The sequence below is a fragment of the Macrotis lagotis genome, chromosome 4 (genome assembly GCF_037893015.1).
Source record: "Macrotis lagotis isolate mMagLag1 chromosome 4, bilby.v1.9.chrom.fasta, whole genome shotgun sequence".
NCBI lineage: Eukaryota > Metazoa > Chordata > Mammalia > Peramelemorphia > Peramelidae > Macrotis > Macrotis lagotis.
The window spans coordinates 176,489,541-176,514,771 of NC_133661.1; the positions used below are offsets into that span (position 1 = coordinate 176,489,541).

The 25,231-nt window shown below is 33.7% G+C and overlaps 1 protein-coding gene across 4 annotated transcripts in view; it reads right to left on the reverse strand.

Moving 5' to 3' along the window:
* Positions 1–6,090: 6,090 nt before the first annotated feature.
* Positions 6,091–25,231, reverse strand: part of SLC12A1 (solute carrier family 12 member 1) — a 122,520-nt gene continuing 103,379 nt past the window's right edge. For 2 of the 4 annotated variants that reach the window (XM_074234750.1, XM_074234749.1), the window contains exons 24-27: positions 24,470–24,556; positions 13,336–13,471; positions 8,296–8,363; positions 6,091–7,155 (exon numbers count right to left, since the gene is read on the reverse strand). In XM_074234750.1, coding sequence (XP_074090851.1) covers positions 7,020–7,155; positions 8,296–8,363; positions 13,336–13,471; positions 24,470–24,556 — 427 coding nt within the window. In that variant the 3' untranslated portion in view covers positions 6,091–7,019. The remainder of the gene's footprint in view (positions 7,156–8,295; positions 8,364–13,335; positions 13,472–24,469; positions 24,557–25,231) is intronic. The other 2 variants (XM_074234751.1, XM_074234748.1) reach the window with 1 other exon arrangement.

A 25,231-nucleotide genomic window follows, 5' to 3' on the forward strand; every position in this document is an offset into this window, starting at 1 on the left:
AAGACAATTTGCAAAAGGGGAAAGATACAAGCAAGCTATATAGAGGATAAATATGAAATTGAGAGAAGGCCCTAGAATTAACAGGGGTCAATATAGAACCAGAAAAGTCTTTTAATTTGAAGAGAAAATACATCAGAAACAGCCTTAATACCATTGTCCACATAATTACATTTTCTACAGGCTCATGGAAAGTTAAGTCTTAGTTGAAAGAAACAAAAAAGGTAAAGTGGAAGTGGAGGGTAGTTGAGTAATATTGCAGTTAAGATGATAGACATGTTATGAAATCTAGGAATAAGGGTCAGGATGCAGAGTGGAGAGCATTTGGATGAAGATGAGAAGAAACAGTGGCAAGATGGCAGACTGAAGAGTAGAACAGCCCAATTCTCACTATGTACTCCAGAAAAGAGGAAACAAAAGATCATCATACTGAATAATGATTAAGAAATAAAATAGGAAAAAAGAGAAATAAAATAAGAACCTTTAACCTAGACTTGTTCTACAAAAAAGAATGCCCAGAAACTTGAAGGAGCTAAAGAGGGAACCCAGCCAGTTGGAGTGGAAGCAAGTGTAGATCTTCTAACTTCTAAAGCCTTAGAGTGCTCCACTAGGAAGCTCCAGAAGAGTCAAGTGGTATAGGAGTTCTGGAGGCAGGGAGGGGAGTTGGCAAAGAGGTAAAACTTCTACCAAAAGATCAGAAATTAGTCTATTCTTCCTATGGACTAAAAATTGGAAAAATCTGATGTGAGTTGCCCCTAATAGTCTTAAAGACCTCAGTGCCCTGTACCTGGAAGATACATGGGAGACTAGGCTCTGCCAACAGTTTGCCATAATTTTGATTATATAAAATTTAAAAGCTTTTACCCTAACAAAATAAATTTGGTTAAAATTAGAGAGAAACAATCAACTGGGAAAAAACATGGCCAACAATTTCTTTCATAAAAATGTAATTTCTACCATATATGAAGAGCTGATTAAAATGTATAAGGAGAGAACTATGCATGCCCCAATAGATAAATGGTCAAGGGATTAATATTCAGTTGTCAAAGGAAGAAATTCAAATCATAAACAAACATATGAATAATTGATTATATAATAATCACTAATTAAAAATTCAATCATGACAATTGTTAATTCCTAACAATTAACAAAGATAGCAACAAAAAGAAAATCATAATTGGTAAAAGTATACAATATTTTGGTGAAGTTATAAATTGGTCCAGTTTTTCTAGAAACCAATTTGGAATACTATAAACAAAGTCACTTAAACTGCCCGTATTTTTTGAATAACAAGTAGACCTCTATGAGAGATGAAAAATACAAAAATCTTCTTGGAAGTTTATTTGTTGTGGCAAAAATTTAAAAATAAAAATGTACCCATCAATTGGAGAATCCTGAACAAATTATTTATGAATATAATAGAATATTCTTGGTCCATAAGAAATTGTGAGAGGGAATGCTTCAGGAAAATCTCTCAAGTCTTGTATGAAATGTTGCAGAGTGAATCCAGTAGAACCAGGACGGACTCATGGTGCAGAATGAAATTTTGCATTTTCAGATATAGCAAATATATGAATTTATGTTTGCTTAATCAGGCAGATTTGTTACTAGGTTTTTGTTTTTTCTTTTTAAAAAATTCAGTCTTGTATTTGAGGAAGAGAACTGACCAAAAAAAACAAAAAAAGGAGAAGTAAATTGTTGTCATTGAAGTGTTTTTCTTTTTAATACATGGAAGCAAACAAAACGCATTTCATAAAGAAACAAGCAGGATAGCTTTGAAAGTAAGATATTTATCATATATATATCATAGGAAAAAGCAAATTATACATAATAAAGATTCCTGGTTTCAGGCACAGTTCTCATATGTTCTGCTTGGGTATAGGAAAATGTTAATTTTATTTGGTGGTCCATCATAATTTTTTTGGTAAAAATATCAAAGGAAGTGAAAACAGAATGGATATTGTTATGGGAGATTACAGATCACCTGGACAAAAAGAAGAGCTTAATGAGGAGTTTCAGAAAAATAGATAACAAGCCTGACTTAAGTTATTTAAGCATCTACTGGCATTCTCTCTGCCAAAATCAGAGCAAATAATTTTTTTTTTGATTTGCCTTCAATCAGTCAACATGAATGAATGAATCAATGAATGAAAAAGCATTTATTTAAGTGCTTAATGTGGGGCAAGTATTGTGCTAAGTATTGGAGTCAAAAGTAGAAAAATTGAGGCAATCTTGCTCTCATGGAAATCACATTCTAACTGGGGTAAACAGTATATAAAATAAAATTAAGGTGCAGGATAGATGGAAAGGCCTAGATATTTTAAGACTGCAGCAGAGGAGGGGGATAAGAAGGCCCAGGGATTCATAGATTTCAACAGCAGATCAAAAGATGAAGTAACCGATGGTTTACAGAGTGTTGGGATAGGGAAGAATGGTAAGCCCTGATAGTTTCATTAATTTATTAAGCACATACCATATTGCTAGTTAATTTCTAGAATATAAGAAGATTAAAAATGAAAGTTTTTTCCCTCAAAGAGCTTACATATAATTGAGGGAAGCAATATATTTATATACAAAGTGTACCAAAAGTTAGATAGCAAAGTAGATAAATGAATGAATGAATGAATAAATGAATAAGTAAATGAATAAATAAACAGAGTATATATGCACACAAAATAAATATTGGGGATGAAAGGGCACTAGCAACTGGTAGAATTATGAAAGACTTCAAGTAGAACATGTATTTGAGCTGAATCTTGAATGAAATAATCAACTGTAACAGGTGTGGTTGAAGAGAAAATGCATTCTTGCCTTGGGGAATAGCCAGTACAAAAACATAGAGACAGTAGATGGAATATCATAAGTGAGAAGGACAGTTAGGCTAGAGTAAGTAATATGGATAAGCAGATAATGAGTCTAAAAAAGATAAATTGAAGGCACATTGGAAAAAGGCTTTGAATGCTACACAAGATAGTTTATGTTTTATCTCAAAGGTAATAGGAAGCCACTGGAGTTTATCAAATAGGATAAATATATATTGAGGATCTGGTCTAGAGTGGTGGTGACTATGTGAGTGGTGAGAAGGGCTAGAATGTGAGAAGTATATAATGCAAAAGTCAAGATTTTGCTGATTGATTATATGAGGTGAAGGAGAGTGAAGAGTCAAGGATAATGTAGAGGTTGGTTGGGAACATCTAATATAATCACCAAAATCTAATGTGATAAACTTCTAAAATAATCTCACCTATGTGTGAAGCCCTTTCAAGAGTATTTCCCCCTAGTTACCAGTTTTCCTGTTAGCTAGATCTTTACCTCTTTTTGTTTTCTTCCATTAGAATAGGAATTCAGGTTTCCATTTCTCTCCTAGACAATAATTTAGCTAATATTATTAAAAACAAGTTGCCCTTAATTGTTTCTAAAGCCACCATCCCAGTTCCATATGCTCTTTGCTAAATGCTGCCTTCTTTGAAAGACACTGCCCTCTTTCCAGGAACAAGTGCTTAAAGAGGCTATACTGTATATTATTGGCAATTTGAGATGTTTTGAAGGATAATTTAGATCATATGCATTTTTCACATTGTGTGTGGACTTTAAACCCTGACCCCTGTGAAAGGTTCAATTACACTCTATTCTTTATATTTGCCTTAAATGTTTTTTTCTTCCTTGGCTTCAAGGGAGTCTTAATAGTCTTTCATTTGGTGTACAAATTTCTGTTTATCTTATTCATACCATACATTATTACGTAAACTGATCACATGTTTTTTCAGCTTTTGTTTTTTCAGACAAGAATCCCAGAGTTTTTGGGTAGTCCCTTTACCTTCGAGAATTATTTAAATAATTTCTCAAGAACTACATGTTTATTTTTTTTTTTTTTTGTTCACGAGGCAGCTAGGTGGTGCAGTAGATAGAGTGCTGAGTCTGGAATAGCAAGACCTGAATTCAAACATGGACTCAGACGTTTAACTGTGTGACCCTGTGTGAAATTATGACACCTAAATTGACTCTATTTTGTGAATAATCTTCCATTTTTGAAACTTTAGTTTTCTTTTCCTTTTGGGGAAATCTGAAGGTTGTTCCCCTCCTCCCATCTCAGAAAGTCCCAAAACTTTTCTCCAATAAGAAGTCAGATTTCCCAAGTTTTATATCCTGTTTTATACCCTGCTCCCCATCTTGGGGACCAGGGTCCCCTTAATGACTTCCTGACTGGCTTGCCAAAAACTGTCACAAGTAGATTTATAATAACAGAGGAGACAAAGTCCAAGCTTTGTGCTTTATTAGCAAAGCATATTGTTACGTAACAAATCAAATCCAGGACCTCTCAGTAGGCACAAGGACCCTGAAGGCAGATTTGGTACTTATACAGTCAAAGGGAGTAAAAATTTTCTTATGTACTAGGACAGGGAGAAGTTCCTGTTTCAATCGGGAATGACTAAAAAATGTACTACTGAAATATATGAAATTTGATCTAAAACCATTAAGGGATTCAATTGGTAATCTTTATTGGTCCCAATAAGGGCACTTTTCATTATTGTAAATATTGAAAATCCTCTTTCACATCAGATGTAATATTTGTTTTGATGGGTATAAAGCAAGCCAAGTCAACTTGACTTGAAGCAAAAGTCCATGTTTGGATCAGGATGGAGTTAAAGTTGTATTCCCTTAGTTAACAGTGATATTACCTAGTAGGATGGAAAGCTCATATTTGGGCCTGGATATAGTCACAATTATGTAATTTGTTTAAACTTATGATACTTATGTAACCCTAAAAATTGGCTCGTAACCAGCTTTGTTTGGCCTTCCTAAATATATTTTACTTTGTGGAGATAGTATGGAACTGTATCTTACTGTAGCCTCTGGCTGCAATTGCTACACATAAAATAAATTGTTTGGTTTTCCCCCTTTGTCTCCCCAGCTGTTCTTTGGTCTCTCTGAATCTCAGAACCTGCTGCCAGGAGAGAACTCTTAACCTACAATGAGCTACTTTATCTGGTGAACTGTGCTCAACACCACTATGTAGATTTCTTCTTTATATCCTGCTTGTTCCCCTCCAATTTCTTCCATGTAGCCCCACCCTTTCTGCCCCTTTGACTTTTCAAAGGGGGGAATTGTGAAATTGTGACAACCAAATTGACTCCATTTTATGGATAACCTCCATTTTTGAGACACATTTTATTTTTTTGTAAATTGCCTTTTGGAGAAATCAGGAAACTGTTTTCTCCCCTTCCCCATCCCCCAAATCTTGGGAAGTTCCAAAGCTTTCCTCTGATAAAAAAAAAATCAATCTTTTTGACTACTTTTTGATTATATTAGTTTTTATGCAAAATCTGTATTTAGGGTCCTTTGCCTGCTGAGGGACCCTGGGCTCAATTTGTTATATAATTGCATCTTAGCTAGTAAATTGCATTGCTCAGCTTTGTCTCCTCAGTTATTATAAATTCATTTGTGACACCTGATCAATTCATTTAAGTTCTGCTTGCCTTGGTTTCTTTATCAGCAAAATGGGGATAATAATAGCACCTGCCTTCTAGGGTTATGAAGATCAAAAGAGATGATTATAAAGTGCTTAGCATAGTTACATGTTAGCTGTTATTATTAATATCATTGCTAATGCCCAAAGTGGGCTCTCTAAATATACTTGTCTACAAAATTTCCTCCCTCTTCTCTCCTGGACCCCTAAAGCATAACCCCAATTGCATAGTCCAAAAAGCAGAATTTGTATTATTTTTCTGTTATTTTGTTTTCTTGTTCTTCCTTTCCTCTCCCTTCCTTGTTTTTTCCTTTTTTTCTAGGTTCATGTGTCATAGTTATTGATCCAGATTTCAGAATCACTACCTTTAACTTAGCCTTCATAATAAAAAAGTAATAACAAAAATGACAGTAGACCAAGGTAAATTTTATGTATTTATTTCAAATTCATTTTTTCATATAAGATATTAATTAAACATAGTAAAAATTCATCACAAAAATCAAGTCATTCATTTGGGAAAAATAAAACAACTTTCTACTGGTAAATTAACCTCCAAGATGAAAGAAAAAAAAGAAAATGAATTATATTCCAAATCTTGAATGTTTCTTAATTTAACTTTTCATTAATTATTCTTTTAAACATATATCATCACTACATAAAATAATCAAAATATGATTCTCTTTATATGTATCTGTATGGAAATGTATGACAGTATGAAAATCTGTGGTATTTATTCTTCAAAATTAAAAATTGCCTAGATATCAACTTCTTAATTAGGAAAAATCCCACACAATTAGCACTATAAAGGCAATTTCAATCTATACAATAGAGTTCAATTAAAATTCAAAGGATAACATATACATTATTTAATTAAAACATATGTTTTTATATAATCCATTTATTATTGTATATAGTTTCAAGTAGGCAGTAAATTCAAGCTGAACATTATTAGTATATCTGTAATTTCATTAAATTGCTAATTTAAACTAAATGCTGTGAGCATTTAGTGACAAGAAATTTTTTCAGTAATTTTCAGTTATGAATTCTGAATCCTCTTTTGTTAAATAAGTCTCTTAGGAGACTATAAATGATCATGTTTCCTGCCAAATCTGTCCTTTTCCATTTGATAAACTTGAGTTCCTAGATCAGTCAACATATGTTTTCTGAATAATATATTTAGAGTTGGTAAGCAAATAACATGAAAAGAGAAGATTTGATTCCTACTCCAGAGGAATTTACACTCATGGTGATTTTAAAAATAATAAGTACATACAAGCATGGCCTTATTTCATGTCCTTTTTCAAATATTGATAACAATGATAACATTTGGCTAGGAGCAGGTCCTACTTCTCCTGATGCTAGTACCATTTTTAGCAGATAGGTTTACATTATTCAGGTTTTATTAGTAAGTTTTTTAAAAATTGTGACAGAGTTGGTTGTGAACTAATAGAATATTCTTTGGAAGTTATTTGAGATCAGATCAAGAACATGAAGTACTTAACAGACATTTTGTCATTCATATATTAAAATGAATTCTGCTTGAATACTTTGTAAATTACGAATAGAAAGTAAGGACATTTTTGTGATTTCCTCTAACCAGCAGAACAGGAGGGAGGTTCTTTGTGAGGATTTCTAGCCAGGCCATATACAAAATATCCGAGATAGTAGCTTTTCTAGCTACTGGAAGACTCCTGTTGGAATTGGTTTGGGGAGGGAAGAAAAAAATACATACACATACACATTAAGACAAAGACTAAACACCAATATTATTTCTAAGTTATTTGTTAACTATTATCCTGACTCTGGCTATTTTAAGAAAAACCAAAATACTTTAATGAATCTGAAGTTAAACCTGTAACTGAGACAAATCAGATTTGAGTGCTAGATAACAGGAAGGACAGAAAAGTAAATAATGAAAATGAATCATATCATTTCAGAGTTAGAATGTCCCTTATTGATCATCTTAATTCACCTTTTTCTTTCCATAGACCCAGAGATATGAATTTTACCCAAGGTTACTTACACATTGAGGGAGTGGTAGAAAGAGAACTAAGACTGGAATATTCTGATTACCAATTCATTGTTCTCATTATGCCAATTGGCTGCTTTAATGATCTTTAGAAAAGTCAAGGTCTCCTTTTTTCTTAAGATAATGTTATCAAAAGAGTTGTAAGTAAAACATACTTTTGAATTTTTAGAGACCTTAAGGGGTAATTTAGTTTAGTCTTCTACCCAAAGCTGAAATCCTTTTAAAATATCCCCAAGAGATTATCACCTAACCTCAGCTTGAATATTTAAATTTCTATGGGAATCAGTACTTAGAGGGTAGAAATAAATAAATAAATCAGATAATAAACCCTATATGCCCAGTTATCAAAGATTACCAATTAATATTTCTACTTCTCTAAAATCACATACGCTAAAAATATTTTTATTTCAGTATAACTTGACTTTTTATTTCAAACCTTAGATCAATATAGTTGTCTATCATCACATTTTCCCTGTGTGACATTAATATGTAAAGTGCATGATCAGATATCGTATGTATGTTTATATTATATCATACATGTGCACGTGCACAATGTTAATATAAATAATATCTATATATTCTCATAAGTTACAAATGTACATAATGCCTACAAAACACATGATTATATAGTGGTATAGCACATACACATGTGTGCATGCATTATAGTTATAATATATAATGCTCATGCACATGATAATATACATATAGATATATCACATATATTCTGTATATGTGAATGCAATAATACACATATCCATTTATATATGTAGACATTAAAACACATATATGAAATGGTACTTACAGAACAATGAGATTAGCAGCTCGTGAGTGTTCCTGTAAAAGTTCATTCAATCGGACTTGACGGTAACTCTGTGGAAAATAAATCAGATTTTGCAGCAAACAACTTTGGTTAGGGCAATTACCTGTTCTTGGCATCATAGGGCAATAAATGTAGAGATGAAAGAAATTTAAGAATTCATCTAATCCAACCCCTCATTTTAAGATGAGGAAGCTGAGTCTCAGGGATGGGCAGTGACTTGTCCAAGGTTAAGCAGGTAGCAAGTATCAGACTTCTTCTAGACACAATGTTCCTACCACTCCAGAGTGATAACTAGGAATTTTTGTGCTAGGGTAATCACCAAAACCACATCTAAGGTAAGCAGAATGGCAGGCACCTTTATTTTAGAGAGAGTGCTGTCTTTCTACAACAAATAGAAACTCTGGGACACTGGTATGAAGCTATTGTCAGGAATCCTGAAAAATCCTGAAAAACTGGGTAGCAAGATAAGATGGGTGAGTGACACATTCTCCCATGCTATCTCTGTAGCTTTCCATTTCATTTAATTTCATTTTGTTTTGTAGTTTCCTACTTTAACTAATTATGCTTGTTAATTATGTTTTTTGCTACCCTGTTTGAAGGACTTTCTAAATTCTAGCTCTCTAATAAATCCCTGAATCCCCACCCTGGTTAATAGCTCTTCTTATTTGTAGTTTCTCATCCTGTCTAATCTTCAAATCTCAGAATAAAATTTCCTTTTGTTAAAGTCTTAGTTGTTAATAAGTGCAATTCTTATTTTCAAGTTAGAAAAAATTTACATGAAACCTATACGAAGCCTTTGAATAACTTTTAGAATAATGATGATAAAATTAAGCTAACATTTATATAATGTTTACTATGGGCCAGGTCGACTGCACTAAATGTTTTATGATATCTCATTTGACTCTGGGAGATAGGCGCTATTATTACTCCCATTCAACAGAGGAGGACACTGAGGCAGATGGAGAGGCTAAGTGACTTGCCTGAGGCTGAATTTGAACTCAGGTCTTACTGACTTGAGGCCCATTATCTACTGTGCCCCATAGTAAAGAATGAATTTCAGAATAATTAAAATGGATTTAAAAATAACTTCAAAGTTGGGTAATAGAAGGAAAGAAGGTAGAAAGAATTATATTTAGGGAGATAGGAAAATGAACTGGTCAGGGAAGTAAGCCTATTTTTAATTTCAGTAGGATAGTTCAAGAAGATAGGTTGAATTACATTCCATTTTCCCTAAGAAACACAAAGTACTTTTTAGTCATGCGGTACCTTCTATCAGTGAAAAACAAATAACTGGTCCACTTTTAGCAACTGCAAAGAAGGTACCTGCTATTTTTCTAGTAAAAAATGGCAACTTAGTGGCATAAAATAGTTAATGCACGTTTCAAAATGAGTCATTTGCTACATACGAATGAATCCAAATCTAATTTATCCACACAGTGTTCCAGTGATAGAAGCAAGGACTGGTGATTCTTATCATTTCACTGGTTCAGGGGAAAAAATCGAATTGCTCAGTCACAAAATGACAGATCTGACATAGCTACAATTTTCTTGGTTTGATTTGGTTGTCTGTTTGCTAGACCAGTAATTCCCAAGCTAATCTGGCCATGGAACATAACTAGGCTTAAAATATATTGACAATGCTTGTTTTAGAAGGCTAGAGGAGTTGGGCTAAAATGGAGGAAATAAAGCTATATTTATACTAAAAAAGTATATATGTGATAAATATTTTAATTCAAAATTTCAGATATCATAGTTTAGAGAGTAAATACTCCTAATATTGATTTTTTTAAAATTTGAATCTTTGACTTCTATCTATGGAAAAGTATTCTTTAGAAGATATTTTTCTCATTAGATTTTAAGTTTCTTGAAGGCAGGACTCTGTTTTGTCTCTTTGTATTTCAAGTGCTTAGTACAGTACTTGATAAATAATTGACATTAAATTTTTATTGAATAAAGTAGATAAAATTTTTTAAAGCAAAGAACATCCTATATTAGTTTTCCAATATAGTTAATTTTTTTTATTTATTTAAGGCAATGGGGTTAAGAGTGACTTGTCTGGGGGCAGCAAGGTGGGGTAGTGGATAAAGCACCGGCCCTGGAGTCAGGAGTACCTGGGTTCAAATCTGGTCTCAGACACTTAATAATTGCCTAGCTGTGTGGCCTTGGGCAAGCCACTTAACCCCATTTGCCTTACAAAAAAAATAATAAAATAAAAAAAAATAAAAAAAATAAAAGAGTGACTTGTCTAATCACACATCTAGGTAATTATTAAGTATCTGAGGCCAGATTTGAATTCAGGTACTCCTGACTTCAGGGCCGGTGCTCTATCCACTGTGCCACCTAGCTGCCCCCTCCAATAGAGTATTACTATCTTTTAGTCATTTTCTTTGATTTCATTCAAATTCACTTTTATATTATGTTTAGATGTTCTCATTGTCTTCAGTGATAAATGATTTGATAAATTTGAAGGATAAAATTCAAATTAGGTATTAAGTTTTATATTATAAAATGATTTTTTCTCCCAATTTCTACTTAACACCTCCCCCATTCATATTAGATAGTGTGACAGCTGATTTACAGACATTTCTAAATATCTGTCCTTTTTCAAATTGTTCTGTGCTAATATGATGTTTGTCCTTTGTTCATAAAGAAGACCATGACATCAGGGGAGATGACACAATGACAAGCACATGAATTGAATTTGAGTGAGGAGTTGCTATGCTAAGTCACCAGCTTTACTTTCTCCTCCAGAGCCATCTGGGTCCAGTGTTCAGATATGAATCAGAATAACCAGAGATGGCCCTGGATGTGAGGCAATTAGGGTTAAGTGACTTGTCTAAGGTCACAAAACTGGTAAGTGTCAAGTATTTGAGGCCAGATTTTAACTCAGGTCCACCTGTCTCCAGGGAAGCTGCTTTATCTACTGTACCATCTAATTACCTTTAAATGCATGAATGACCCATATGACTCTCTCATATTACTTCAACAAAATTTTCATTGATATGCCTCTATTAATAACTTAAATGATTTAAATTGCTTACCATGGATAATCACTTTAAAACTCTCAATCTATTTCATCTATTTTTTCCTTTTATGACTTTATCATCGATGTTTTTGCTAAGCTTAACTTGATCACCTGTATTTTCATCCTCCCTGATTTTTGCCTTAGATCTTCCCACTTTTTGTAGTCTCATACTTAGAACTATATATATCCCTTCTTTTAAAGCAAAAATCATAATTCAACACATTCAAAAATCCTTCCTAGATTTAGAAGAAAGACATAACAGATTAATCTTTGATCCAAATCAGTTCCATACAGCACATATTCATAGCTTTGTATACATTTGAATGTTTTATTTGATTTTGAAACCCATTTGTTATAGGGATTATAACTTTTCCAAGTTTTTTACTTTAACCTCAAAGAGTAATATCATAAACTTCATTAACTACATAGAATTAACAAAGAACAGGAATGGATTTTAAGAGAATACTACTCCAGGGGTGAGGGAACTAGTAAGACTTACCTTTGATGGATCTCTTAGTTAATTAATTAGAAACAAGAAATCAAATATCAAATGATTTTGTCTTAATTTACTTTGCAAGACAATGGGGTTAAGTGATTTGCCCAAGGTTACACAGCTAGGTAATCATTAAATGTCTGAATCCGGATTTGAACTCAGGCCCTCCTGACTTCCAGGGTCGGTCCTTTATCCATTGGGCCACCTAACCAATTTATTTTATAGACAATAATCTCTAAGATTAGGAAAAAAGTCTCAATTATTTGATAACAACTTGAAAAAGAAAAAAGTTCATTAGTAAATGAAGCAAATCACAAATTCTGGTTTGTTTTATTATTAAAGTTCATTTATACATTAAACCAACTACAAATTCTGGTTTGCTGTATAATTTCTAGTTGTACAGTTCAGTTGTAAGAAGGACCAACTGTAGTAAATCATTGTTCTGAAAACAGATAAGTATAATTAGTTTATGTATCCTATTATATAGTGCAAAATAGTTTTTTTAAACATTGATGCCTTTTCAGATTTTCCTAGAATGTCTCTATTTCTCTCTTATATTCTAGTTTGTTGACAGCTTATTTGTGTATAATATCCTTCCTATTAGTTTGTAAACTCCTGGAAGACGAGGATCATTCAATATTTCATCTTTTCATACCTAGTACTTTTTACATTAGATGTGTTGGGCACTTAAGCATTGCTTGAACTTAATTCTGTTCATTTTCTGGAGAAAGTCAATATTTTATATCTGGTATCCAAATCGATCACCACCCTTATTTCCTACTTATAATAGTCCTATAATAATATTCTCACTACTGCTGCTCTTCAGTTATTTTTCAGTCATGATCTTCATTGATTCTTCATGACGTCATTTGGACTTTTCTAGACAAAGATACTGAAGTGGTTGTCATTTCCTTTTCTAGCTCATTTTACAGATGAGGAAACTGAAGCAAACAGGATTAAGTGACTTGTCCAGGGTCACACAACCAGTATCTGAAAATAGGATTTGAACTCAGGAAATTGAGTGTTCCTAACTCTAATCCAGACTCTATCCATTGTGTCACCTAGCTTCTTCTTACTACCGAACTATCTTTAAAATGACTTTTCTACCCTTTTTACAGAAGGAAATGGTACCTAACATATGGCTTACCTGGTGGTACTCACAGGCCATTTAACCTGCTTTTAAAAAAGATACGCACTTAAATGACTTTTCTTTTAGATAACAGAAAAGCAAATTGCACAATTCCTAAGCTAATATACTTTTCTTCTTTTCTAATACAACAATGATTTTATAAGCCAAACTAAAAAAAATGGAAACAAGCTATTTTAGAAGTAGTTATACTTAATACAATGATTGAAAAAACACCTAAAAATGTAGAACCTCTAAATACCCAAACAATGAAAGCAAATAATAGAGGCTTCCATTGTTGTTCTTTCAACTAGTCACTGTTTTCCTCTTCAGTTATTCAGACAACAATGTAAGAATTAAGAGAAGACAAGGCTTTACCTTTTCCTTGAATGCTTCCAGTTCTGAATCTGTAATTTTCCATGGAGTTTCTCTTTTTAATTTCTCAGCAGTGGTTAAATCTTTACAGCTTTCATGGAGACGATATGGTTCAATCATCTCTTCAAAGAATTTCCAGCTGAAATTGGAATTATAAAGGATGCCTCACAGTAGGAAACTAACTCATTATTTCACAGATACTCTAGGTATTATTGGACCTGCTGACTCTGGAATCAGTGCTGAATGTCAGGCAAATCTTTTAAGAATTATTTATGCAGACCATGTTCTGTGAACAAAGATGTACCTATCCTCTTGGTTACTTAGAAGATGATCAGAATTTGTTTAGTATGTTTCCAGTCCATGAATTATGAATATTGAGTTTTAATAGAAAAATAAAGGAATATCAGCTCTTCTTATAATGCAATTTCTATTCAAGCAAATGACTTTAGTATAAATATATTAGAATATAAGATAATTTTCCATTTGATTATGGCACATGCTAACTGGGAAACATTCTATGAACTGATGTAGGATATGAATAGGTTATAGTAAAAGTCAAAAAAGGCCTGTTTTAACTTTCAGTCCACCTGCTCAATCACCATTCATGTTAGAATAGTGTAAGCATAATGAAAGCAAAAAGTATATAATCTTGTGAATTTAATGATTATGACAATACTTTTGAGTATATTTGGTAACAGTTGTAGATATACTGCATGTTTACTTTTATATGTTCTGGTAGTAGGAGAGAACTTTTCAAATGACTAGTATTTGAGTATACTTTGGGGGTAGGGGGGTTAAGATAGATTTTAATACTGAAAAACTAGAAATATTTATGCATAATTAAAAGGAAAACATATTAGCAGTAGAAATAACTAATAGCAATTTTATAATATTTAAATTACTACATGTTTTATTCTGATTTTTTTATAAAAATATTAAAATAAATTTATTTTATCAATCAAAAGAATAACATATTATTTCATCACATTGCTTTCAACTCTCAATTTCTTAAAGAAATATTTTTGTCACATAACTTAGTTAATTTTAATTAATAATTTTGGAAATAAAATTTAGCAACTTTCAGAAATGTAAGTCAGTGTGATATAGTAGCTGGAGGACTAGCCTCGGAGTCAGGAAGACCTGGGTTGACATTTTGCCTGGGATCCTTTGTTACTACAGGAAAGGCAATGAACTCTACAATGCCTGAGCAACTTTCTAGTATTATAAGTAAAACCAGAAGCCTGGACAAAACCCTTGGGAAATAGTAAAATATGGAATAGAGGAAAATTATTAACATTGGATTGATGAATCAATAAACTTAATCTAAAGAATAATAAGTCCAATTCTTTTACTAGTGAGTCAGAGGTAGATATGGATTATAGGAAAAAAATGTACCTATCCGTGCATTTTTGTCAGAAATGTCAAGAACTGATATGATACATCAACACAATTTCTATTACATAGTATTATTTAGAGGTATGTCTGACAGTGTGGCAGGTGTGAAAGTTTCACTTAGCAGTGCCTTTCATATGCCTGCCTGCAACCATTTCCTAAAAAAGATATCTAGAGACAGCATGGTTTAATGGAAGGAATATTGGACCAGAAAGGAAACAAACATTTATTAGGTACTTACTTTATCTTAATCACTTTGCCAAGTGTTTTACAAATAGTACCTTATTTAATTCTCACAATTATAGGATGATAATGATGATGATCCCTATTTTGTAGTTGAGGAAGCTGAACTTGCTCTGGATTACACAGCTAGAACTATCTGAGGCTGAATTTGAACTTGGTTTCCTGATTCCAGGTCCACTGATTTCTCCATTGTGACACCTAGTTGCCTCCTGTTAAGAGGTCAAGGAGTCAAGAGGCCATTGACTTGTAGAGGTAAATCATTTAATAGATCTTGCCTTCAGTTTTCTTATTTGCCATCTATTTCAGCAGTTCTGTTTTGAAGGATGGAGGCAACATGGTAAAGTGGAATATGTGCTGGATTTTACTATCATTGCAATTTTGGATAAGACATTTAACTTCTGTGGGTTTCAGTTTCCTCATCTGCAAAATAAGGACCTGCAAGGATCCATCCAGATATAATTCTTCAAAAATATAAAGTGTTACTTAAATTAAATTAATTTTTTTTGTTAATGTTAGAAAGGAATTTGTTAATAGTGCTCACCAGTTAATAGGTGAATTGCTTTCTGCTAAAGCATGGTATAAATTTACATTGAGCAGCATAAGTTTTTTCTCAGAGTTACAAAGCAGAAAACTTTGCATTTTCTTTGAGAAATGATAGGTAAAAATGTTAACAGTCCTTGTATTTTTCTATTCAGCCTAGCTCCCCTGGGTTTCTTTCTAAGCCTTATTACCCTAATTAAAGACCTTTCTAATTGCTCTTTATGGTAATCTATGTATGGTATGATATCTATTATAAAATATAATTCTTATTTAACCCATTTTTTTGATTATCTGATAATCATTCTTTCCTTTCTCCCCTCCCCTGGCTCAAGAAATTCATCTAACTTGCCAGGTAACAAAACTTTTACTGTAATTGCATAATTTTCCTTCTCAGGTTTCCACATCAAGATTTCTTTTATTCTTAGGTGATGTATAAGATTCTGCTAACTACCCTGCCATCACTGTTACACTAAATTTCTGTGCTTAAATGTCTCTAATTTTCTCTGATTCTCATCTGAACATTCTTTTATCCTTCCTGGCCTATGACTCCAAATTCATTCCATATTTTAAAAGAATTAATTTTAACTACTTGAATGTCTGTTTCCCTTGGATCAATTATTTATCCATCCATCCATCCAATCTATTCTAACCTATTATAACTAGAACAAGGGTAAATACAGTTCCTTCTAATGTCAGAACTATAATTATATTTTCTACTTTAGTCTAAACAACAGAACAAGTAAATTTGAATCTCATTAGGGTTTAATTTCCTAAACTCTAGTCAAAGTTGCATTCTGTGTGTTTCTGTAATTATTTACATTTATATAGTTTCTATAACTATCTCCATTTATATAGTTTGGATTACATTTATAAAGTTTATAGAAAGCTTTATCATGGATAGTAAATTAATTTTAATTTCACTCAGAAAGACTAGAATGAGAATATGTTGCAGTTAATGGACTAGTCTATTGGAAGGAAGGGTAAAGGAGATGAAGGGAAGGGGCACATTCCCCAGGCAGTAGCCACTGAACATTCCTGAATTTTCTATGCCAAAATAATGTGTTATCATCTTCTGCTGTTTCTTTAAATAATTGCTTATGCAAAGGACGTCAAGTTAATACTTAGGAATAAAAGATGTATTTGTTTATAATGATGATTACAAGTGGCTTAGACATTCTCTTTTGAAACATTGTGTGGGGTCTCCTATTTCAGAGGGGAACACTAGGAACTATCATTGTTAAGTCCACCAGTAAGGGTATGAAGAAAACTTTATTTTGTGACATTAGGATAAATTTCCTTTTATGAATGATGCCTTTGGAAGAAGATCCTGGTGTGTATTCTAAAAGAAATATTTGAGGATAATTCGTGCCAAGCAATCCTGTCAGTCAATAACTATTTATGAAGCACCTAATATGAAGCAGGCACTGTGCTATGCAATGGAAGCACTGTGCCAAGTGTTGACCCTGAAATTATGCCACACAGATCAGTCATGTTTTTACTGATCTTGAAGAGTTTAAAACTTTGTAGTTTCTTCTTGTGGCTTTTGACCTCATGTGTAGAAGAGAGGCTTGTTCAGAGACCCTTATGTTGCACTGATAGGAATCCTGTATACTGTTGTTATTTCCCAAAGAAAAATGGTGTGAGAGGATAATTCAGACTAAAAATGGTCACTTTAAGATTAGTAAAGACTACTATGCCTGGGAAAAATGGCACAGGACTATAGCAACTGGTGGTGTCAGACAGTCAGTCCCCATTAATCTCTAGAATCATATAGGCCATCTATGGATCTCATGTGTCACAGTATCATTGTGCCTATGCATGAAATGTAGTGAAGAAAGAGAGAAAGAGAGAATCAAAGAAGCAGAGAGAGAGAAAGACACACACACACACACACACACACACACACACACACACACACACACACACAGAGAGAAACAGAGTACTTCACTTAGATAAACTGAATGGCATCAAAGTCCCTGGAGTATTGTAGGTAGTATAGCACTTGTGGTTTGTGTGTGTGTGTGTTTCTGTGTGTGTGTGTGTGTGTGTGTGTGTGTGTGTGTGTGTGTGTGTGTTTCCTGCGAGATCCCTGAATATCTCTATTATTCCCAGATATGATGCAGAATTCTTAGAAAATTCCCAAAACACTTTAATTTGAAAAATAGGAAGAATATTGTTATGTGTCTCTGGAGAAGTGTTGCCAAGAAAGATTAGCAACAATAAGAGGTTGCTGTTGAAAGATAGTTGGAAATCATCATGGTAAATGAAATGACTTGTGATTCCTAATCTCAAACTTGAAAGTTTTGGTTAGGAGGATCATTTATTTGTCAAATTATAACAACAGAATTTGTAATCTACCAAGATAATAGAATAATTCTTTCTCTCTAAATAGAGAATGAAAGAGTAAATGATTCTTTAAGTAAGTGTTCATCCTTAATCATAAACCTTAGTCAACTGAATGCCCAACTTAGGTTCAACTCATAGAAAAAATATTTTCAATATCAAATTTTTTGAAATTTCCATCCCTGCCCTCAGCTAATAAATTCTGACTCAGATCTAGTTGTCATTCTTGATTTTCCTTCTTTTTTCTCCAATATCTGTTGCCAAGTCTTGTCAATTTTGGCTCCCTTCTCTCTACTGTCACTGCTACACTCTGATGTAGACCCTCATTGCCTCAACTCTAGCTATTGCAAAAGCCTTCTGATTGAAACTTCACTGCTTCAACTCCTTCCCACTGAAGTACATTTTCTCCTCAGTCATTAAATTGATCTTCCTAAAGGGCAGGTCTGATCATGTCACATCTTCCCCTTCTGTTTCAATAAATCACAATGGTTTCCTATTACCTCCAGGATAAAATATAAACTCCTCTGTTTGTCATTCAAAGACCTTCACAACCTGGCTCCCTCCTACCTATCCAGGTATTTTACTAAGTTCCACATCCCATGTGATCCAGCAATACTAGTATCTTTACTGTTCCTCACACAAGACAGTCCCTCTCTAGATTCTAGGCATTTTTACTGGTTGTCTCTCATTCTTGGAATTCTCTCTGTCCTAATCCTTGTCTCCTAACATCCCTGAATTTTTTCAATTTCCATATAAAGTCTTACTTTCTACAAGGAGCATGTTCAGATTCCTCTTAAAACTAGTGCCTTTGATCTATTGATTATTTCCAATTTATTATGTATTTTCCATTCATTGTTTCCTCCATTTTATTGTTAGTTTCTTGAAAGCAGCTTACAGCAGGTGCTTAACATGTTTCTTAACTGGCTGACATACCAAATGGAGGCAATATGGTACAATAGAAAGAAGACTGAACATGGAATCACAGGACCTGGGTTAGCATTCTGACTCTATTACTTTTATCTTTTGGACATTAGGCATATCATAAGTAATTGGATGGGCCTGAAAGTCCTAATTTTAAAAATAGGGAACTAAGAATTAATGCCTTCTAAGGTTTCTTCTAATTCATCATCTATGACCTCAAGATATTTGTAGAGAGGTTTCAGTCTGAATATTGAACAAAAGGGGGCAGGAACCTACAGGGCCCCTTAATTCCTAGTAACTTCCAGTTGCCTTCTGAAAAACAGAAATCCTACATCACACAAACAAGGCATGCAATGAGGTGAAGGAGTCTATATTTCCAAAATGATGGCTTGTGGGAAGAAGCTGTCTCAGTACCCTATGTCAGACGCAGAAGATGGAGGGGCATTTAGGGATATTATAGAAACTAGCATAGTAGGTGGCTATGTGACTGATCTCCTGATTGGATAGAAAACTATGTGAAATAAAAAGAGTGAGGAAGCAAGAGAGCAGGAAGACTGTCAGAAGAATGAATACAGAGGCCATAGGATCCATTTTTGAATAGTCATTAAAAATAAGTCAATAATCCAAAGCAATCTCCAACTGCTGAAAATGCACCTGAAAATGAACTTTTGATTATGAGAAACCTCATTTCTGACATAAATAGTATTGAAATTTTGACTTTTCAACAGGGAAAATTTAATAAGTGGTAAGTTATGGCCACTGAAATTTACAGGACACTATACAAAATAAAAAAGAAGCAAAGAGACATTTTTCAACCTCAAAGATCTTATGCTATATTTGGGGTACAAGAGAACTCCCTGCCTTATGATCAACTAGGATATGGGAAGCTTTAGATGGAGGTCATAAAAGTTAAGGTATTCATATTAAGTGCTACTTCAAGGTCATTTGTATGACTGGAGAACAATAGTATGTTTCCTTAATAGTCATTGGGGATAATAGATGACATGTTTATTTGATTCCTGGATATAACAAAACTGGGTCAGGGGGATATTCAAGGGTCTTAGTAGACTAAAAAAAATCAGTGTATCACTGTCATGAAGCAACCACACTGCTAATGAGAATGCAATCTTCACTAGTTGATTGATACTTAGTATCCAGAACATGAGAAAGGACAATCCTGAGACTATAGTTGAAGTCTTGTGCTCCATTCTGGAGACTATTTTGGGAAGCATATTGACAAAGCCATGTGCCTACTAATGAGGTCAAGAAGGTGAGAGCATAGAAAGATTGATGAAAGGAACTATGGATGTTTTTTCATGGAAGCTAGAAGACTTAGGGAAAACATGATTATAATTTTATTTTGCTTAATTCCTAGATGACGAAACTAAGTCCAATGAATAGAAGTTGGAGAGGCAGAATTCAGCTAGATATATTACTTATGGATATAGTTGGTGTGGACCAAAGAATCTCTTGCAAGTGAGAACTCTCACCAGTGATGCATATTGCAATGCATCAATGTCTGCCTTTCCTGGGATTCATGTCACGATCCTCCCATCAAATTGCCAAAGGGATTCTATGTCACGTACTTGGGGCTTTCTTTTAGTACTCTTGACATAATGTAGACTCTAGTGGACCATACAAGCTATCCATTGTTTGCTTTTTCTTCTTTCTCAATATATGATTAGCCATTTTTTCCTTCCATGCATTTTTTTGATGGCATACTTTATTAGACTGTTTAGGTTCAACATTTATTCCTCATTATTGCTCTGTGAGTGATCCTCAATACTACTTCTTTGGAGACAATGGTATCTATGATTTGTTTTCAAATAGGATTATCCAAATATTAGTGTTGAAGAGATGGACTGTTGCTGTTTGGTTAAGAGGAGGGCTTGTTGAGGAGGTGGGTCAAGTTTAAGGTAATTGAAAAAACCATGCAGTTTCTCAGAAGCAATTCCACCAATTGCCCTTCTTTTTGTTCAGTTCTGTGGTTGGTTCCGTTGTCCTTTTATGGCATGTTTCCATAATATATTTTCTGATGTTTGAGTTCTATGGGTTATCAATACAACAGTATATCATAATTTAGACAATAGCCATTCTTCACATATTTATTTTTCCTGAGTAAATAGGCTGCTATCTTTTGAGTAATTGTGGAACACATTTAGGAGGCTCTGCAAGAGGTTTGGTAAAATCAGTACAATGTTATTTACAAACAGGAGCATCTGGAAGAAGAGTCCCTTTCCATTTGAACTCTATTGTGTATCTCCTCAGTGAGCATGGTAAGTATATGTCTTGTCTGGTAAATATAACCAGAAGGTCATTGAACAATTTTACCTCATTCAAGGATTCTCTAACATCATTTATATATACAGGGGAGACATCTTGTTGGAAGAGGGTCTTTAAGTAGTAATTTCATTCTATCAAAAATTGCTTTTTTTCCATAACAACAAAAGTAGAGCAATCTTACATTCTCTTATCTTTCGATGAGTTGTATGATTAAAGATATGACCTTCAATGGAATGTTGAATAAACCTGCCTATTCCTTTTCTATCTGGGTCACTACTCTACAACTGGTTCAATATATTCAAATATTTCTGAGAAAAAGTAGTTCTCTAGGTGACTAAAAGCAATCCAGAGGATAAAAGTAGATAAAAGCTGCCAGCAAGGAGGTTAAAAGTAGGCAGCAAAGAGGTTCCCTGGGGTTTCAGAAGCTCTCTTCCAAAGTCCTAAAAATTGCTTTTATGTCCACAGGGCTCATAGCTGAGTCTCAGATCAATCCATTGTGGGGCAAAGTTAACCCAAACCTCCCAATTCTGAACCACAACTTCCTTACTGAAAATAATCTAGGCCAGTGTTGTGGGAGTAAAGAAATTTAATTCATACTTCTCCAGTTCCACCAGTATTCTGGCCCCATAACATATTCACAAACTTTCCTTAAGGAAACCCTCAATGTATGTATGCATATTACTCTCAGAAAAAAAAATCAAAAAAATCTTTGTATAGATAAGAATAGGCAGTCAAGTCAGTAATTATTGATATTTTCTGTTGCCTTTTGTTGTTCTAGCAAAGTTCAAGTTGTTCCCTTTTCCCCCTCATCCTTTTGGCATCTTTTCCTTCAGAGACCTTGAGAATCAATTCTTTAGTACCCCTGAAATTCTTTTGTTTCTAATCTTACCTCCTTGTCTATGTTTTTTATTTTCATCCAGGTTTTTCCATATATGATTTCTTCAGGGTCATTTCTTATTTATCATTCAGCAGCCCATCTGCAATTATATGTGGTGGCCCCACTGTCCTTGATGATGAAAGTTTGTTATAAAAATCCTTATAAATATTTTCATTGTTTATGTGTTTATTGACCTTTACAGGTTTCATACTTGAATGAGGTTATTTGTAATAAGAAACATATTCATAAAATTCAGAGTTGGCTAAAAATAAAACATGAAGGACAGCTAGATGGCACAGTAATAGCTGGACCTGGATTCAGGAAAACTCATTTTCCTGAGTTCAATTCTGGCCTCAGACTCTAGTTGTATAACCCTGGGCAAGACACCAAACCCTGTTTGCCTCATTTTACTTATCTGTAAAATGAGATGGAGAAGGGAATAGCAAACCACTCCAGTATCTTTTCCAAGAAAGCCTCAAAGGGGTCACAAAGAGTTGGACATGACTGAAATGCCCAAACAACAACAAAAATAAAACATTCATTCTGTATGAAGAGAGTGAATTCCTCTTGATGGAAGCCTTCAAATAGAAGCTGGATGATTTTGGCAAGAATCCCTGCTTCAGGCAGGGAAGGGGAATAGATGAGGTCTTTTAATTCAGAGATTCTATGATTCTGAGGTTTTTAAGGAAGAGTATTAATGAGCTGCCTTATGGCCTTGGACTATGGAAATTGGCCTAGCCTACTTTGCTGATATCCAGTTCTACCCATGGGATATTCTTAGTCCCTACCCTTCTTATCCTGTAGTTATTTTGGGTTCCCTAGTGTACCTTGTAAGTGTTTTTCCACAAGAAGACAGTTTCAGAGGACTCACCCTGGGGAAATGAAAATTTGGTAAATGATATTTTTTTGCTTGTTTGTCTTTGAAAACCTAGAGAAATCCTGTGTGGTGGGTTATTTTTGAAACTATTGTAGGAATTCCTACCACATGGGAAAGGATTTTGAAATCTAGGATTGAGTTACATTCCCTCAATTCACTCCTGTCTAGCTAGCTGCCTGTACCATTATACAGATCCTCTAAGTGAATTGGCACCTCAAGGTAGCTTTGAAACTGATCCACCCATCCCAGAAGCTTCAAGCTTATTTGATAATATAAAAGAAACATACCAAGAGGAAAGGGCTTAAGGTGAATTGAAATTCATCTATTCTTCAATTAAATGAAAATTCTGAAGGCCACCAGAGAGTATTATACTAGAGTCCAGTTCATGTAGGCATGTTAATTCTATTTTCCAAAGAGAATTGCAAAAAGGCTCATTTCGATTAAGAACGTGTCGTAATTGTAGAATTTATAAAAGTAAAGCATTTAGGACTTGCCTGACATAAAATGCAAATATGAGAGCAGACTGGTTTAGACAATTATATCTCAAGAAACATTCTTATAAAACTAAGGCATAGGTTCTATGATATAGTTATATAAAGCTTGCATGGCATAATGAATACAGTGGCCTCAGAATCAGTATGATTGGGCTATAAGTCTTACTTCTTACATACTGGCTCTGTGATCCTGGGCAAGACATTAATGCCCAATGCCTCGGGCAACTCAGAGACTATGAGTCTCAGAGAAAGAGCTTATGTGCATTGACAGAAGGAGATCCCTCATATCATACTGATGAAAGCACAGGTCTAGTTCCTTACTATGCTTCTTGATAAAAACAAAAAAAAATAAACAAACTAGTTATACTAGTCTCACAAATCACCATGAATTTGGTGTCCATTGCTTTGATAATAAAATAAAAAATTGAAGTTTGGATAAGTTGGCATTTATTATTGGTCACATATACAATGGAAAGTTATAATGAAGAAGATAATTTAAGTCAGGGATTGGAAAACAGGATAGGCAAAGATTAAGGGAGCAAAGAAAAGTAGAAGTACAAAAGAATGAAGGGGATCAGAAAATACAAAGAGCAATAACCCTAAGGGAATATAAATGTGGTGGGCTATACCTGAAGAGTTACTCCAAAGTAAATTTATGCTTTGTGCAATGTAATAATCCATTTCCCCAAGTTGTTCATCAATGCCACCAATTATAGATACGCCATTTATGACTTGGTGCCATAATATCTATCTATCTATCCATCATCATCATCATCATCATCATCATATCATCAATATCAGCATCATTATCATCTTTTCAGACCTCCATCATCAATTATCATCTTTTCATCATTATCATATTTTCCCTGAGAAGTAAAAACTCAGAAAGAAACATTTGAACAGTCTGAAATGTTGGTTGAATTTTCTTTGAACTTTTTCAACCATCCTCTTCATCATACAAGTCACTTTGGTTATTTGAAAGTAAGCCTACACAACAATTTATTGGATAGTTTTGTGTTCATTATTATTTTAGGCCCTTTTTAGTTCTATGATACCAGAAACTGACTACAGTAAAAGCCTAGCTTTCTCACCCTTTGATAATGAGCATAAAAGAGAATAAGAGATTGCTGTGGAGGTAAATAATGGATTTTGATAAATGTTTCATACCTTTCTTTGTTTGGTTTAATATTGATGTCACCAATGATATGGATGTCTGCAAATTTTATCCTAAATTTGCTCAAAAGAGAAGCCATCCTAAAACATGAAAGAACATTTCATCACTATATTTAATTTACTGCTCTCAGTCAAACAATATTTATGTTTGAGTTAAGATATCAAAGCAATCATGTTTCATTTCAACTTAGCTTCTCAGGCAAGCTAATTTATCTAAAAGATAAATTCTTTGATTTTCATTACAACACGATGGATATTTTAAGTATAGGCTAAAATTTTTTCACTAAAGCCATAAGAAAAAGTGTATAGGTACAAAAACCAGACCTAGAAAATGAGAATAGGAATGTACATTTAAGGAAGAACAGTGATAATTTGTTTACATTTCTTTCAACTTGAACTTTTTGCTAGATCTTTGATTTCATCAATGTGCATCCTCCTTCCACATATTGCATTCCCTCCATAACTTCATTCTGTGTAAAAAAAAATTATCATCCACATCTTCATAAATCTCCCAGAGAAAAATCTACTTAACAGATGAAAGCCTTTCTTACATTTAGTAGCCAGTAAATACCAGTGGAACACTGGTTATCTATTCATCACTCTTGCTATTATGGTGGGAATTCCTTCCTTTTCTGAACACTGGATGCTGTCTTTTATGTCAGTTTTTGCAAGCATGTTAATATTGGTATTATACTGTAGTTTACTTATCCCTAATATACCTTTATCCATTGTCCTTTGGGTTATCTAAAAATTTCT